This window comes from Chiroxiphia lanceolata, chromosome 5 (assembly GCF_009829145.1).
Source record: "Chiroxiphia lanceolata isolate bChiLan1 chromosome 5, bChiLan1.pri, whole genome shotgun sequence".
NCBI lineage: Eukaryota > Metazoa > Chordata > Aves > Passeriformes > Pipridae > Chiroxiphia > Chiroxiphia lanceolata.
In genome coordinates, this window is record NC_045641.1 from 57,681,918 (window position 1) to 57,700,033 (window position 18,116).

The window sequence follows — 18,116 nt, forward strand, 5'->3', positions numbered from 1 at the left end:
GGAAATTTAGATAGGAATTTTGGAGCAAGGACACAACATGCAACACAATGAAGATCTAGATAGGGAGAAAATTTGGACTATCAGTATTTGTACAAATGTGTTTCTATATTATACATGATGATTTCTGCAAAACAGGGAGTATTTCAAAAAATTAAATTGTCCTGAAAGAAAAAAAAAAAAAAGGAAAATATAAAAACAGGAGGAGACAAAATGAAGATATTTCTAAAAGAAAGGGACCTTTAAAAGTACAACGACGGGGCAGGCTATAGTGAACTTAAATACCAGCCTGCAATAAACTCCATGTAACAGGATCCCTCAACCTAGTCCAGCTCTTAGGGAGGTTTCAGCTCCACTTTCCAGGCATATCTCTTCGACCTTGTCTCTGTCACATAAACAAACTGAAAAGAACATATGTTTTTAAGTTTGTTTCTGAAATAACCAGACTGAAGCAGAAATACTGCACTGCCTACACTACTCTCCCCCCACCTTCCTCAGGGGAGAGAGCAGAGAAAAACCATGCGTGTTAGTCATATCAGATGAAGTGCTACAGCGACGAGGATTTATACAAAACAGAGACAAAAAAAGTCTGTTGGTCCCAGCTGCGGGTGAACAATGAGCTGTGAGACCAGGCAGTGACTGAGTGCCAAGGCTCACTCACCTCCAGCCTCGATGGACTCCCCGAAGTACACATCAGCCCTGTGAGTGTGCGAGAAATCACCAGGCACGTTGCAGGGACTTGTCTGCCCTCTGCAACATGCAGAGCTGAGGATGTGCACCAAGAGAACCCTGTAAATGGATTGGGCAGGAGGGACAAGGTATTGCTGCCCCAGCCTCTGCTGCCCTTTCACAACAGAGGTGGACCACACTCAAGGGACTACAGGTACTGAGGAGGTGTTTTTGTCCATCAGAGGATGCTATAGCAGCCCAAGAGGTGCCCTGACAGCCTCACATGTAAAGATCAAGGATCCTGCAGTTCTGATCATAGTAACAACTTCAAAAGGAATTACCTCTAGTATCAATAAAGTTTGGGGGATCAAGGGATCGAGACCAGCCCTGTCAAGGACTTCAGGGTAGTGGAGGATGAAAGACTGGACATGACTCGAAAATGTGGGCTTGTGGCCCAGAAAGCCAACCATGTCCTGGGCTGCATCAAGAGATGAGCATTCTCACACTACTGCAAATACATCATTACCTATGAAAACAAACTGACTGCGTCTACATCCAGCCCTTTCTTTTCTACCCTAGACACTGAGCCCTGTAGATCCTTTTCCTGTCATAGGCCTGCTTGTTCCTTGAAATATAGGCTGCATGCTCTCCATGGAATTTCTAATAATCATTATTATATTCACAAATGGATTTTCTCATTTCTCAGTTTGGAGACTCAAAAGTTTTAAGGAAGTCTTATCTGAAAGACATATCGAATTGGTAGGAGAACCCAAACCTTCCTGTCAAAACTGTTATTTAATGAGCCTACAAGTAAGATATAAAATACTTCCGTAAATGAAGGAAGATAAAAAAACCTGAATTTCCACTTTGGAGAATTTTACTTGTTGTCTGCCTACAACAACAGTACTGTGCATAACTAGTGGAATTGCTGTCACAGTGTCAGGTCTGCAGAGAATATATAGCTATTTATTTTTTAAATGATTAAAAATTTCAGGATCTAGCACTTCAAAGGCACTGTGCCAACAATGGAAAAAATTTACTTTGCAAAATTTTAGAAAGCTCAAATTGGCTTTAAAACATTTAATAAAATTTTATGATACAATCCTACCCTACAGCAACCATTAATCCCATATGTATATGGGAGATACCAAGTAACCTATGAAAGCTGGAAGAAAACCTTTTGTTTTGTTTCCAGTCTATAGTGTTTACTGAAGCAATTACAGGAGATTTAACAAATCACCTCAAAAAAAGAAGTTGCTGCAAGCTCCCCTTTCTTGTTATGACAGGTAGTCCCATGACTTATTCTGGGTTCTAGCCCCAGCTCTGCCCCAGCTGTTTTTCCAGTCTTATGCAAACAAGGAATAGTTCATTTATTTCTGTTTCCTAATCCCAAATTTTATCACTACCATATGATTTACAGAGATGCCACACAATACCCCGGAGAGAGCAGGTTTAATATCATGCTGCCTCATTGCACAAGATGACACAAGGCATGGAAAAGTGGTAGGGTAGAAGGTCAAGACTTTTATAAAAGGTAGCTATTTGGGCATAAGTTTGAATAAGGCTGCCAATGAAGTTCCAGCAGGTAAGGTGGTATGGAAGACAAGCGATAGGCTCGTAGAGCTTAGCAGAATGTGATAAGTGGGTTTCACAATACATCAGGAAATTTCTCAATTCGCCAGTGTACATGTGAACACCAAAAATTCGGTGGCAATGTGGGAAAAGAAAAGCAGAAGATGAATTTTTTTTTTTTTTTACCTGGGCTGCAAAGCATACAAAAGGAATGGCCATTGCAAATTGAGAGTGTACTGAAAGTAAAAAACCATCTTTGTGGTCTGCCTGCAGCACCTTGGTACTAAACGTGGAATGAAGTGTTGAACACAGCTGTAAATCCCACCAGCCCCGATAAAACCTCTGTTCGTAAAGCACAAGCACTCAGGTGGGCTTCACCTCCTTTGGCAGCACCATTCTGCTCCCACCAGCACTACCCTCCTCCCGGGCTGCCGTGATGGTCCCCTTCTGGCATGACAGCTCCAGGACAAGGACTAACTCACACAAAGATGAGCTTATCTGTCCTTTTAAAGTATTCTGGCACACCTTGAAAAGTGTACAGATAGGGTAAAGAGCATCAATGGGATGCTTTAAAGTCTAATCTTCTAAATCCCTGTTCGTTCTGACACAGAGCACTGCCCACTAGCAGGCGGCACCAGCAAAACCCAAAATACCATCTGTTTTTAAAGCATCCACAGGAAATACCTGCAAGCAAAGAAACCAGAAGGCTGTTAGATTTTACCTGTGGAGTTCTCTTTACAAGCTATTAGTTTCCTCCTCGTAACGTTGGCTCCTGCCCAAGTGAGATGTACTTCAAAGGAAGAGCTTCCCCAGTAGAGGTTCGAAGCTGGAAGTGCAGTCACCAACGGGGACAGGTCACTATGGGACCCTCATCTCCAAGCCTGTGTTGCTTTCACCCTTTTGAAGAGTAAAAGATAAGAAAAAGAAACTGCAAGTGCTTGTTCCCTGCTATGTTTTCTTGTGGCTATTTGCCATGTGGTGCACTGAGGAAAAATGTTGTGCGATTTTCGTGCAGTCCCGACTGCAAGAAGGTGCCGGTGCAGCCCTGTTGCAATTAGTCAGATATGTCTGCTTGTTGCTGGAGGTAAGGAAAGAAACAACATGCCAGTGAGGCTCCTAAAGAAGGTAACATGGAAAACAGCTGCTTATCCAGTGCAAGGAAGCAAAATGATCATTCATCAGAGCTGAACTAAGAACTCCTGTACAGCCCTGAGATGGACCCAAGGGAGACGTGTGAAGTTACACATAAGGTAAACACAGGAGTTGGCTGGAATAGGAGTCATGTACTGAGGTGACCCCCTGACCAAGCTCTGCATTAAAAGGAGACAAGGGAAACCTCGCATTTTCGGAAGGCACTAAGATCTGTCCCAAGAGCTTGATTTGAATTAAAGGACTCTCGGTGAGTCCCTCCCCCTGAATCATGAGTTAAAAACCCCAAACCTCAAATTCTCAAAACACCTTAGTTGCATGATACAGACAGTAACCTCCTATGGTGTCTATCCCTCTTCTGGGTGAGGAAGAAATGTTACACAGAGGGAGCCACCACCACTGCTCTCTCTGGAAGTAAAAGAGGCTGTGAATGTATGATCACCTCTTCTCAGGCTGCCCCTTTTGCCACTACTTACTTAGCCCTGGGTGCAACACACACAGGGTATTTCCCACCAGCATCAGGGGATGGCATGCCGGAAAACATCAAGACAGGTCTTAGATTTGCAGGATGCCAAAGGAAAGGGCTTTATATTGAACAGGATCAAACAGCAGGACAGACTAACTGAAGTGAGATATGAGGACACTTACTCAGGGCCAAAGGTTAATGCCTCCCCACATGATGAGGGTCGGTATCTGAAGAATCCAGAGGCCACTATGCAGCTACTGACCTTTGCCCCGAGATCTGAGAGGCAGTGCTCACCAGCTCCCAGGTCGGGCATGTGCCATAGCAAAGACAGTCTGGAGCAGAAACTGAGATACTATAGCTAGAAGAAAGAGATAACATCAGCAAACAGACCGTGATGGGGGAAAATAAGCTGGCTTCTGGCTTGGTTTGTTGTAAGCCCCGCTAACACCAAATTGGAGCATGAGGACAGTGCCCAAAGGACAGCAGGCTTGTGAGACAGTGCCTGTGTAAATGACACCTGTAAAGAAATAGAGGATTACCTTTCCAGAGAATTACCTTTCCGAAGGATTACTTTTTCAAATTGAGTCTCTCTTTTGCTCTCCCCACAGTTCCTGATCCTCCAAAGGAGCTCCTGGTCCTCCATGGGGCTTTTCAGGCCGTAAGTAACACTCCTTCGAAGGTAATGGGTCAACTCAGCTCCTGAATCATAGAATTATAGAATCAGTTGGGTTGGAAAAGACCTCCGAGATCATCAAGTCCAACCCTTGATCCACTACCACCGCGGTTATTAGACCATGGCACTAAGTGCCACATCCAGTCACAGAAGAGGACCCCAACAGGAAAAAGGATACATTTTACGGGCTGTACTGCTAGTGCTGGCTGCCCTTCTGCTGTGCCATAGGTAATGTGTGGTGGTGTATAAACAGCCTGGCTACTTTTGACTCTGGTGTTGTGAAGTTTTGCTTCCTCTACTCCCACCAGATGTGGGAGCTCTCCCATGTGGCTGCTGCTTCTGGTACAGCATCCTCCACAAATGCATTCAGCTACTACTGTCCAAACAAGAGGGGGATTAAAGTGCTGAGCAGACTCTTACTGTTTGCACAGCCACCCGCCATGGCACCCCACAGCACCCAGCACCAGGGCTGTTGCTGTGTTCATTCCAGCTGATGCCACAGCCTGGGGCTCTGCACCTGCTCCAAGGTGTCATGGGAAGAAGAATAGACCAGGATGGCCACTGCCAGGCTGGCCTGTGGGGAAGCCCCTGTGCCTTGATGCAGTGCGAGCGCATTTCCACAGCCACTGGAGCTGTGGCACAATAATCTGAAGCAGCTGCAACATTCCTCTTGTACCCCAGGAGTGATCAAAGGCCTGCAATGGCTTCACTTTTTCAGCATTACTAGAAGAATGGAACAGTGTCAAGGATACATAGGAATTTCCCTTTTATCACTGCTGGAGCCACAGAGCATTTATAGGAAGCAGAAAGGATAAGTGATCCAGTCATCAAGTATTTTCCGAAATCTCTCTACAGACACAGGCAGTAGGCACAATTTTCTCCCTGTCCTCATACTCTCCTTACGGATCCAGCAGAAGTGTTGTACCAGTTCCGGAAAAGTTGGGCCAGACGAGGTCTTTGGAGGTCAGGTACTGCTTTGTGGGACTTGCACTGAAGAGTTTCACTAAAAGTATAAATATATTATACTCCAACCACTGCTAAGCTGTAAGTCTTGGAAGTATGAGAGCAAACTTTGATCTTTCAAAGAAGAACTTACCAAGAACAAGTCCTTAGCAGACATAAAAATAATTAAAATAAAACAAGAACACATTATTTAAGCGTTTCATTGTTTGCCAGGTATCTTACATGCACCATGGGAGCTAGGGAAAAAAGGTCTTTGCACAGAAACTGCTAAGAATGCCTATTATATCACACTTCCCACAAAGCCCAGGTTGTTATCATGACGGTGATCACCCTCATGCAACAAGCATGATCAAAAAGATCATGAACGCTTCCATATGAAAAATTCCTTGGTCACTAAAAGAAGGAATCGTGCAGACAATGCAAGATTAAGGTGAGATGTAACCCTCATCTCACTGGGTGTGCTTAAGAACTATACTGTGACACGTGATGATGTGAATATAGAACAAAAAATGCCACAACAACTAGTAGAAGTGTTGTCCAGTTCAGCTTACATAATTTGTTACCACACTGGAAAACGTAGCAAGAAGAAAAAAAGCAACTTCACTTCATGTATAGCCACCTACTAAACACTACATAGACCTTATTTCTGAGAGCTTAAAAGTGAAACTAGAGCTTTTCCTTGATGCATTAGTTTATCATATTTAATGGCAAAAATGCAAAAGAAATATTAGTCTTAACACATGCTACCAAAATCTCTAAGCTAAATAGTTGAAAATATGCAAGTAGATATTCCACGTGCAGGACAGACACATGCTATTTTATGTGAGTTATTAAAGGACTAGGCTGAAAACATGCAGACTTTAAGACCGTGTTTTAAGAAATTTTAACTAAAAACACATGCAGAGTATGCATTCTAGCAGATAATTGCACAGAGTGGAGCACGACACATACAGAAAATAGAAACTGTAGCAACATGCACTTTTTATCTAATAAATACATGTATTATAAAAGTACTTCCAATTTTCCTTTTTAAAAAAGCAAATTTTTAGGCGCTACAGGTCAGCCACCTCTGGAATCTCTCTAATCTAATCTGCAATGTGTAAACACACCCAGATTGAGAAAATTCAGAATACTATTTTTAACATATTCCCTTGTCCAAACCTAAAGTTTGGAAAAAACATAAAAAGACAACATACAAATGTCCAAGAAAATATGAAACCTAGAAGATGGCAAGGCCAGTCCTTCTTAGTCCATGGCTCCTTCTTCCAAGAACTAGGGAGTCTATATTTAAAGACCTCGCACATTTTCCCATGTTCCCAGGATACTCAGCAATTTGAGATAAAATGAGTAAAAGGGTCACCTCTTTACCTGAAAAGATCGCTGACAAGGTTTGTTCAGGTAAGGAGGCCGTTAAGTACTTTCTTTACCTGGGATTTCTGCAAGTTTTTAAAGTAAGAATCCTCAGACGTCTGACCCACTTTTCCTCCAAAAACTTAGATCTAACGTTCTATATTTTCAATCTATATTATCTCTGTCTGGATACAGGGGACAGGGAACAAAACACATGCAAGCATAAGACGCTGCTTCTCTTTACTTGCCTGAGAGGACTAATGTAACTATAAAAGTCTGCACCATCAATACAGGAATCACAAACCTCCCTTAGTTGCTTTTGAAGGTGTTCTTGTGTGCTTTACGAGCTTTGCTAGAGAAGGCAAACTTGGGTTGATAGGGTGGCAATACTCACTACTTGCTAATAAGATCAGGCTGAGACTTCGTTGTTTTTATTTCCTAGAGAAAGAACTGAGATCACATCTGCATTTTATAAAAGCTCCTGAATAGTTACTGATCGACACAACCAGCAGCCAATGCTTTGCCTCTAGAAACTTGCATTGTTTTGCAGTTGGAATTGCTAGATACCATGTCCTCGTAAAAAGTCTGGCTAAGTCATTTAAACTCTGAAACTGAGAGCTGCATGCACTCCCCTGAACAGCTAACAGAAATTGTTACTAACAAGAAGTGTATGTGATTGGCTCTGGGCTGCATTATTTGGCTTCCTTTGTTCTTTAAAGGATACTCATTGTCAGCTCAAAACCTGCTAGTATTTCTAGCTTCTGTGAAATAAAGCTCTTTTGAGTTAGTAACTCAGATGTAAATGAGAAAAAAATGCATTTTCCTATCTGTTTTCTGGAGTTTAATATAAAATCTGCAAATGCATTAGAACAGCAGGGTAGGGAGCCAGAGGTGCTATGGGATTTAAAAAGTCTCATGTGTAAAAAGTCTTCTCACTATTTACTGTCAGTTAAGGTGCAGGGGAGGGGGGCAGGACTTGTAAAAGCCTCTGCCTCTCTTCAATTTCTCTGACAAACACATTGGCTGAATTTTATAAGGACCAGTCTAGCAGTGAAACTACAAGTAAGGTGACTTTTGCCTGTTACCCCAAGGTTGTTTGTTATCCGCACCCTGACGGGTGCTGTAGCAGAGAAGGGTGCCTGTCTTGCCTCGTGGGTGACAGACCGCTTTGCCTGCCTGTTCCTAGAAACACAAGTCCTTTTCCTGTTCAAGTTCCCTGTTCTCTGAATTACGGCAGGTCCATCAATCCTTTTTTCACAGTTGCTGTTGAAGGCTATCATGTATCAGACTAGCGTACTCCTGCCAGAGAGGCTCACTTGCTTGTTTGCCCAGGACAGGCACCACCGAGGCAGTCGTTCTTTGCTTAGCTCAGGATCACACACAGCTTAGGGCACACACATCACTCTGTTCCCAGAGCACGTGAGCAAACTGGATGTGTTCTGGTCCCAAAGCAAATGAGCAAACTGTGCCTTAAAAACTCCCCACAAGATGCTGGATTGAGAGGAATTATGGAAAAGTGGGTTCTGGGGTGGACTGGAAATAAGGAGGTCTCTGAATGCCCTCTGCCACATCAGACTGTTCTCTACTCACCCCATTTTCACCTCTCTCCATGCTTTTGCTCCTCCACGAGGATGAGGGCTGTAGCTCAGACATACAGCTAGAATCAACTTGTCCTCCAACAAACACAGAGTATGTTTAAGCATGATTGGCATGGGGGGAGGAGATAGGAGCTTCTCCTGTAGCAAGAAAACAGCAATCGGTTACATGGGAACAATGAGGCATGGGGGTGGTCATTAGGTTTCCTTCCTCCACGTCACACCTGCAGGTACCCACAGCTTGCAGTAACATGCAGACGGTCTAGCAGGATGAGTGTGCCCACAGTAGTTTGCCCCAGCTTCCCCTCCTTGAAATGGAACCTGGTCACCTTACAGATAGCTCTTTGCATTGTGTTGTTCAGGGAAAGCACAGGCTGTCAGGAAAGCCTCAGTCACGCTCAGTCCACCTTCCAAGGAGCATTTTACAACACCCTTTGTCCTGCAGGGCATCCTAATTAGCTAGAAATTTTTGGGCTGGGATCAAGTTGGCTTGCACTTAGTCTTGAGCTTCTTGACACATTACTACCCATGAAAGTGGCAATTTTTCCATCTTCACTGGATACCCTATCTAAGCAGTAACACTAAAAGGGTCTCTTGGTAGGGTATTCTTCAAGTTAGGTTCCCAGCCCTAGCAGCCGCTAACCCTTTCCCTAAATGCAAACTAGTGTACACCTGTTGATTTCAAGAACCCTGCAAAGATAACTTATCACGATGGATCCATTAACCCCTCTTTGAATTGCATAATCCGCTGAACTATTACCATGCACAGAAAGCCAAGTGGGGTATTAGAAGAGATAAAATAATCTACCAGGCTAAACCACATCATTTTGGCTAAGAAATAATGCTCTCTGAGGGCTTAATTTCAGGTTGATCTGGGAAGACATAGAAGACCACACACTTCAAAATCAAATGGGGAGAACTCAGCATAGATACAGGACACAAAGCAGGTGGGTTAGGACAGGGTACATCTTGCAGAGTGGTGTAAAAGCATGGATGGCCCTGAGTGTTTTATGAGGATCAGAGAAGAGTAAAAGCCATGTGTTGAATTTCATTAAGGACATTGTCCCTTTCTGGGCTATCAGTATTTGGAAATATATACATTTTTTCTACAGTGGAGCAGAACCTGGTAGTGAGGAACTTGAGCCCATTCACCATAATCTGGGACTCACACTGAGGCAGAGGAACTACTCAGCAATCTGGAATTTCCTTCATTCTCTCCTTACCTCTACAGCAGTGGGTTTCAGCCACTGGAAAGGAGGGGTGGAAACTGTCCCGGGTTTTACACCTCTGTGGGAAAAGTTCCAAGACCGAACACCCCAAACCGTGTGAAGTCGGTGCCCTGCTGCCGGTAGCTCCGGGCACGGCGGGGCGGGGGGGGGGTCCCTGGCAATGGGCAGCAGCACCACCCCAAGCCCCTCAGGGTGCAGATCACCCACCGGCTCGCCTTTAGGTTCACGTGGAGCAGCCTTTATCCCGCACTCAGCCCGTGCCTGACCTCGGGGGTCGCGCTGGGGCCGTCCCGGCGCGGGGCGGTGCGCGGGGCCGCGGTGGCTGGGGCGGGGCGGGGCGCGGGGCGGTGCGCGGCGGGGTGCGGTGGAGGGCAGCCGCGGGCACACGTGGCTCAGCCCCCCAAAAAGGCGCTCCCCGGCGGCGGGATCGGGCAGTCCGTACCTCGGCCCCTGCAGAGCCGCCGCCGGTCCGCTCCGTCCAGCCGTCGGTGGGTGCCGGAGCGCAGGGGCCGCGGTTGGCTGTGAAGCGGAGGCTCCCGCCCCCCTGCGGAGTCAGCCCCAGGTCCGGGGCGGCCCTACCTGCAGGCACGATGAACCTTACAGCCGAGAGCCACCGCATCCCGCTGAGCGACGGGAACAGCATCCCGCTTTTGGGGCTGGGCACCTACGCCGACCCCCAGAAAGTAAGTCCGGGGGCACCGGGACGCCCCGCGCCGCTGGCGGGGGCAAGTGGCGGCCGCCCTCACTGCGGACCCCCGAACCGGGGCTACCTTCCTCCTTTCCTTCCGTCCCGGCTGCTTCTCTTTTTGCTCCTTTCCCCGTGCAAAGTTAAAGCCCCAGCTCTCCGGTGAGCAGAGTGGGCAGTGCGCGGCGCGCAGATGAGGAAAAGATCGGAAGAAATAAAAAAATCCTGCCCAGCCTGCGGTGTTGTGCAGCTGCCCCTGCCGCCCACCGCCCCGCATCGGTCCTGGGGTACCTGGGGTCGGGGCGGTGCAGAGCAACTCCTGGGTTGGGAAGGGATGTGACCCCCAGCGAGCGCCGGCTCCCCGGCAAGCCGGCCGGGAGCCCCCGGTCTCCCGGAGCCGGGAGGGACGATACCCGCCGGGTCCCCCGGGTAGCTCCCTGCGCCGACCGTAGATAAGATGAGGGATTTCGGACCGTCTTGCAGCTGGCCTCGACACTTTCCAAGGAATGTTCCTGAAACAAAGACCCAAATTCCTGCATTCTGATTCCTGCGGCTCCCACAGCTGACTGCCAGCGGCCAAACCACTTTCAAATATTCTGCATCCTTCGGTTTTGCGTGTCCTGGGCAGGCATCCCGTCTAACCGTAGCTGGTCGGCTGTGTGGAGGCTATGGAAGCACACCTGATGCTTCTTCCCTCTGCGCACCTGGGAGCGCAAACGCAATTCGCTAGCCGCTGCCTTATAAAGCTCTCCTAAACTGCCTGATATTTGTTTGTTTGAAGGGGTGGAAAAGGGGCATCGTGGCCAGACCCCTCTTGTGTAATAGTATCAGTTGAGATGCAATATTATATGTATGACTCCATATACCACAGGTATTTACAATTACCTTTTTAAAGAAAACTCTTGATTAAAACCATTTACCAACCGCTAAATGTACTATGGTGTATAAATAACGGTGTTGAAGATTTTCAGAAAACACTGTTGCATGAGTGATGCGGACAGAGTGCAAGAAATCCCCAGGACAACAGCGCTGGTTCACATGGGGAGAATCAGTTGGAATTCACAACTTCAGAGGCTGGTCATCATCCCCCACATCACTAGGCTTTCTGAAGATATTTTCAGCTAGAGCATTCTTTGAAAAATGGTTAGCGAAACAAAATTAAAGGTCTCTAACAGGAGTTTTAATGCAGCAAAGCAGAATGTTACACAATTCAGAGACAAAATAGCTCCAAGTGAACTTGAAGCGTTTCTTTCCATACTTTTGTATTGTGCCCCTAACCCTCGAGTTGCAATTTTACGGTAGTTTTAAGCTGAGAAACATGCAGCTGCCAGCAGCACGGCTCCTGCCTTGTTGCACTTCCCACCTGCAGCCGAGACAAGCCGTGGTCCGATGCTGTGGCATTAGCCAAGGCTCAGGCAGGGAGCCCAGAGCGGCAAGTAACCTGCCGGAGCTGAGAGGGGAGGTGGGTGGGAATTCCGCTTTTGGAGACAGCTTCTCGGCGCTGCTATAACCCTGCTAAGAATTCATTCTACAGAAATTCAGTTGTCCTAAAATCAACAGGACAACAGTGCTGCTTCTTTTACCCCTATCCTGCAAAATCCTGATGTTTTCTTCATCCTCGATTTGGTTTGAAGTAGCCTTTGTATGGAGCTCAACCAACCAAAATGAATAATTTTTAGGTAGGGCTGGTTTTCAGAAGAATCAGCCACAGGTAGTGACTTTTTGCTTTTCACATGTACCTCCTTTGTTTTCTGCTGACAGAAGGTGGGGAGGACAGGATGATGCAGGCAGGGCAGGCATTGCTACGGCAACTCCAATTTAGAGCAATTGAAGCTGCTGTGTAACTGTACCCTCAGTGGGGATGGGTGCACATACCCAACCACCCGTTCTCCCTCCCCCCGCGTTTGTAGGAGTTTGATTTTCTGAGCTGTCTTTCTCTTTCTGCATGATAAACACGTTAGAAAGTTATGGGTGGGAGGAGGAGCTGAGAAGAGGTAGAGAAAGCAGCACTGATAAGGCCCTTGTCACAGCCTCATTTTCTCAGAAGACCAGGTGAAACAATGTATGTTTATCTGAAGGTACAAGGCTGGAGTTTTACACTAGGATTAGGGCTTCTATTTGAGTCGGGGAACTTGTCACAGAGAGCAGTTGGGGAAATGCAGTAGCAGAGTGCTACGGGAGTTGTTGCAGAATTGCGCTGCTGGTCGGTGATGGGACCGGACGTTTAAATAGGTCACGGGCTTAAAATTTGCCCATCTCAAAAAGGCTGCTTTACTGATAAGAGGGTTGGGAAAGGGGGCGGGGAGGAGGCTTCTATCAACACCTTGCCGTGGCAGCGGAGTGCCGCTTAGCTAGGACAAGCTGCTTTGCTGAGTACTGATTTATGCCTGGTGCGACTTTCGCGGGGATGCCTGGTAAAGTGTCTGTCCAGTTCCTCCTGCCTCAAGAGCTGAAAGGCTTTGTAGCAACTCGGGACCGTTTCAAGGTTTATCTTAACGAGTGCTGCTAAAAACTAGCGCTGACACGTTTCCTTGAAAATGCTCAACTGTAGCCTTTTGTGGCTGAATTGCTTAAGAAGCAGCATCTGAGCCACCCATTCTCCAGCGGTGGGGGCAGGCAGCTGGTGGTAGCAACGGCTCAAGCCGTCCCCAGCACTCTATTTCTGCTCATGAGTCAGATCTCCACAACTTCTAGTCATTTTGTGCTTTGATATAAAATACAGAGCTATTCATTTGTCAGATTATTCATCTTGTTCCTGGAGGCAGGTTTTTGAGGGTTTTGTTGTTTTTCTTTTTTTTTTTTTCCCCAAAGGTTATTCACCCTGGCACCTCCACATCAGAGCAGCTTGTCCAAAACAAATCTGTTTTCTCAATGTCGTGCTGTAGCCCAGTAGCTCGTAATGAGTCCGGAGTGTTCTTCCTGAAGTGCAGGAATGTGCTCACTGGTTAAGCAAACGAGGCAAATCTAGTTAGCCATGGAGCAGGGAAATCTGCTTCTTCGGCAGTCGGTTACAAGAAAACAAAGGCAGGAGGCCAGCTTTCACGTTTCAGGCTTTGTCTGGATAAACTGAACAGCAGTGCCTTCAAAACTGAAATGTGTCAGCAGCTTGCCTTGCTCATCTTAAATAACTTAATTGTTCTCCCAAAGACGACTTTGGGAGATAAGTCATGCTTCTCTGATTGTGAAGCACTGAACAAAAAATAAACCTATTGACTGAAATTTGGTCCCCCATATGAATTTACTGACTCAGTGTAGTACATCAGTCAACTGGAGCAGAGCTGGACCACTGTGGAAAAGTCTGTTTGATAATCTGATTCATTTTAATTGAATGCTCTTTCCCTCTAGATGTAACAGAGCTTTTCTTCTGATTTAATGGAGGTCAGGATGACAATTCAGCTAATTCTTTGAGACTGAAAAGTGCAATGTTGGGGGTTTCTTTTTGCTTTACCACAGCAAGAAAGTACAATGAATCCATTGGCTATCAGCTCATTTGCTAACAAAAGAAAAGAGTCTTCACTGGGTCATGGAATTAGTCATAAATTTGGGGTGTTTATCAAGAAAAGAACCTGATTTTTTTTTTGGCAGCTTTAATTGGTGTTCCCTATCCTTATTTTTAAAGCTATATAACTATAAAGCTTAGTTTTCTTTCTGGTGCAGATTTCAGTGCCTTCAAGTTGGATTTGCATTCTCCTTCACACGTGGAAGATGTGTGAGTTGTATTGGATTCTTGACTATATAAACTAGGCTATTTATCCTAGCCAGGATGGACTGAAGTGAAAAACTGGAAATCTCAGTCACTGACTCCTTCCCCTATTCTCTCTTACCTTTCCCAAATATCCCTTCTCCTCATGGGTCTGGATGGGAACCACAGTGGGAACAGTGAATCAGGACTATCAAGGCACTCCAGACGTTTAAAATTAGAGGCCAATTCTACCTCTGTCTGGCTCTGTGGATCCTTCTGGCAAAACCCCACGTGTGGAGGAGTGGCTCTGCCAAGGCTCCAGCAGATGCAGTGTGTCCAGCTCTCCCTCCCTGAGGGCCTCCAAGCCGTTGACCCAATTCTCCAGGGTATTAAGTAGATGGGGGAGGAGGGAGAGGGCAGCCCCACAGGGAAGGGTGGTAGAGGAGGACAGCCCCCTCGATGAGCCTGTGGCATTGCCCCGCGCTACAGCAGAACCAGATCAGCCCGCTCTGGGCTCCCACATCTCCCAGCATTGATGCTTAGTTCCCAGCTCCGCCCATCAAGTGGTACCGGTACCCATCTGGAAGCTGATGGCATGTGGGGATGAGCAGGCTTAGAGGGTAAAGGTGCTAAAAACATTCCTAAATCCTGGAAATCCTATGCCTCGTTAAAACTGCACTTATGCCTGCTTCACTTTATAACTCATCCTTGTCAACACAGCTAAGATCATCAGTCTGGTGTCTCCACATAAATACTTGCTGTTTCCCTGGAAGGTCAAGGGGCCTTGGCCACAGCTCCTTTCCTACCTTCCTGTTTTGACTGAGGGAGGACAGGGCTTGGAGGGAAGGTTGTAGCAACCACACTGTACACAGGCGCTGCTTCTGAAACATAAGACTGGGCAAAGCATTCAAGAATAGCACTGGGTGAGGGCTTTTGGCAAGTTGCAACTTAGCTAAAAATGAGGTTCTGAGGTAGCCAAATCCATTCATAAATTGGAAGCAGTTTTGTGGAATAGTTTCAGGCAAAACAAATGGCAAAGCATTTCATTTTGGGCACTGGCAGTACAAGCTGAGGAATCAAAGAATTATTAAAGCAGTTGGAGGTAGCAGTTGCCTTTCCCTGAATAGCCCGCTGGTAAGGAAATCCACATGGGTGGTGGGAAACCAGATTCAGTCCTCCACTCAGCCTCTGGGGATTAAATTCATATCACACAGCTCAGGGAAAAAACATGATCGTGGGGTATGTGATAGCTAGAGAGAGGCAAGAAGAAACATGCACAGGCTGGAGCAGGAGGAGCACCCTCCCCATGGGAAAGCACACTGCCCACCAGCCCCACAGCTCTGGATGCTGAAGAACTTGGTATGGCCTCCAGCCAGGAGGGAGAGAGACCCATTTCCCCAAATCTTTAACTACCACAAAGTAACCCTTGTGAATGCCCAGACAGTCTGGGTTTTGTTTAAGAAGAAATTGCTGGTTTGAATCAGGGAAAGAGGAAAAGTTCATCCAGGGCTCCTGTATCCAGTCTGAGTGACCAAGTAAAAAAAATCTGTCTTGCATAAGTAAAAACACTGTTTTGGCACCTTGAATTACTTTTTACACCCAAGATAGAAGCTGAACAGAATAACTTTTCCTTGTACAGGTCTAACAGCTTCTAGTGCTCTCATAGGACCATTTATGCCAAAAAGTTCCTCACACAAGGATGTGCATGCACAAACTATTTCAATCACTCTTAACGGTGCTGGCTGCACCCCTGCTGCAGGCTACCTGCCTTCAGAGCTGCTGTAGGCTACTGTTAAGTCAAAAGAGATAATAAGTGATTTGTCCCCATGATGGGATCCGGATCTCTCAGCTGCAGCAAGGGAGGCATTACACACAATTTAATTCCCCGTTTTCCTCCTGGTCATCACTGGCTTCCGAAACATGATCGGCTAGAGACAGCAATGATTTCAAGTGACTTGTAAAGAAAGTCACCTGGCCTGACCCAAAGCTACAGAATAGAGCATGTATTGAGAGTACCAGGGAGAAGTGACATCTGAGATCTCTGTAGACAGTGTTAATCTTAAAGGCTTCTACTTCTTGATCTTTTCCCTATAAATTTCTCCTCTAACTCAGACAACTAATTGTCTTCCTCCTGAGGTAAACCTCCCACTTGGCTTCTAGATTTTTTCTTGAAAGAGATGAGAGAGGCAGTGCTAAGAGCAGGGACTGCCCTAATATCCAAGTGTTCTTACAGCCTTAGCTTATTTCCCATGACATGCTAGTAAAATAAATACGTAAAGAAAATACATCAATCCATTTAATGTGAATGATTACACATGAATATGTGCTTGAACTCAGCAAATACTGAGTCAGAAATTAGCTCTCTACTGAAACGATCTCTATGAACCTACATAAAATCATCACAGAAGTAGGCCAGGGAAATATTTTGCCTTTTTCTCCCCTAAAAAAGTATTGAGAACCTGATTTGAAGAGATCTGTGGGAGTCAGCTGGGATATTTGGCTACGGAACCTCATATTTATGCCCTGAATTTAAGAGGAGAATAAAGCTCCCAAAACAAAGTAATTTTTTTTGAAGTTGTTGGGCCATATCCCCTGACCAGCATTTCCAAAGGACATTGTGCACTTTAGAGTCCCTTTCAGTAACCACCACTGGCTTTCTCAAGCCATTTGGTTTTTAAGTTGCAGTATTACCTCATGCAGTACTAGTTCTTCTTGTCTTCAGGGAGGGCTTTGGAGCAGCAGAGCCACAGCTACCCGACACGTAGCAACATGTGGTCTTTCAGGGTTGGGATTTCTGAGATGTTTCAGAGGGTAGCCTTATGTTCCCTTGGTGTCTGAGGATATCCTAAAACCGTGCTTCCAAATGGAGATTTGTGCACTTGAGTCAAGGGCAGAAGGGAAGGAGATAAATTACAGCATCCCAGGAAGACAACTGTGCCTAATCTGCTATGTGCCCCAGAGGGCTCCTTGCTTGCCTGTTAGTAAACTCAGCCTAGCCTTCACATTGAACAATATTTGTCCTGAAACCAAATATCTGTAGCCAGATTACTCACAAAGTTGTGACTCAGTTAGTTTCATGCTTGAAGGACTTAAACCATACTGAGGTGATTCTGCTTGCACAGACTGCAGATGGCATGCCTTTCCTTCGGTGGCTGGCATCCTGGTGTTGAGTGATGCCCTCATTGATTAATCTCTCAGTTTTTATTCCTTATTCCTCTACTAAGTCAGTTACTGGCAAGACGCGGTAGCCAAGAGCAGATGAAGGCAGGATGCCTAGGTATTTGATCCCCAGGTGGCTTGAGGAGGTGGAGTGGCAGGCATCAGCTTTTAGCAGGCAGCAGAACAATATGGCTCTTGGGCAGGAGCCTGTGTGAGGATTCAAGACACTGTAGTGACTCTGGGCTGTAGTATTGCCTTAATCCATTCCTGCTGTTTGCTACAGAGATGGAAAATATGCCAGGAAATAAGATAAATCCTTCCACACATAAGATAGTGCTTTCACAGATTGGATTTTTTTATAGCAAAGAGATGAGGGTATAGACTAGAAGAATAATCTAAAGGGTCTCCAACAAGTTCTGATTTCATAAATGCCTTTCTCTAAAAACTCAGTGTTGCATGACACATTTTAAAGATCCCTTTTATGTATGCTTTAATGGCATGTTTACTGCCTCTGAAAAGCAGAGCTCATTTATCTTGCATTCTCCCTTTCTCCTCTGCCATACAACTTTTCTGTTCTGCCACTGGAGCAGTCTTTCTCCATTTCTATGTCTTCAACACTTTGCCTTCTTGACCTCTCCTCTCCTGTGTACAACCATCTCTTGGTGCCTCAATTCTTGCTACCTCTCTGTAAACTTGTGTTATACAATGGAATGTTTTTGGCTTTCATAAATAAAAGGTTGCATCTTTATCTCATTAAGAAAGGAAAACTAAGACAAAGAAAAAAAACTAAGAAAAATCAGGTAATTAGAAAAGGTAGATGCTTTTGTTCTGAAACATGGCAGACTCTAGAACTTCTGGCTTTTGTGTAAGAACTGTACTTTAACCATTAATTTCAAATTTTAAAGTTGGATTTGGCAAAATAGCTTA

General features: G+C 45.7%; 1 protein-coding gene and 1 long non-coding RNA gene across 6 annotated transcripts in view; one reads left to right on the top strand and one right to left on the bottom strand.

The window, feature by feature from the left end:
* LOC116787456 overlaps positions 1–8,571 on the bottom strand; it is a 108,250-nt gene extending 99,679 nt beyond the window's left edge. For all 5 annotated transcript variants that reach the window (XR_004357294.1, XR_004357296.1, XR_004357297.1 and 2 more), the window contains exons 1-4: positions 8,430–8,571; positions 4,409–4,552; positions 4,036–4,211; positions 2,960–3,135 (exon numbers count right to left, since the gene is read on the bottom strand). This is a non-coding gene — a long non-coding RNA (uncharacterized LOC116787456). The remainder of the gene's footprint in view (positions 1–2,959; positions 3,136–4,035; positions 4,212–4,408; positions 4,553–8,429) is intronic.
* A 1,444-nt stretch (positions 8,572–10,015) lies between these two features.
* The window catches only part of AKR1D1 (aldo-keto reductase family 1 member D1), a 35,093-nt gene continuing 26,992 nt past the window's right edge, over positions 10,016–18,116 (top strand). The window contains exon 1 of the mRNA XM_032689077.1: positions 10,016–10,346. Coding sequence (XP_032544968.1) covers positions 10,254–10,346 — 93 coding nt within the window. The 5' untranslated portion in view covers positions 10,016–10,253. The remainder of the gene's footprint in view (positions 10,347–18,116) is intronic.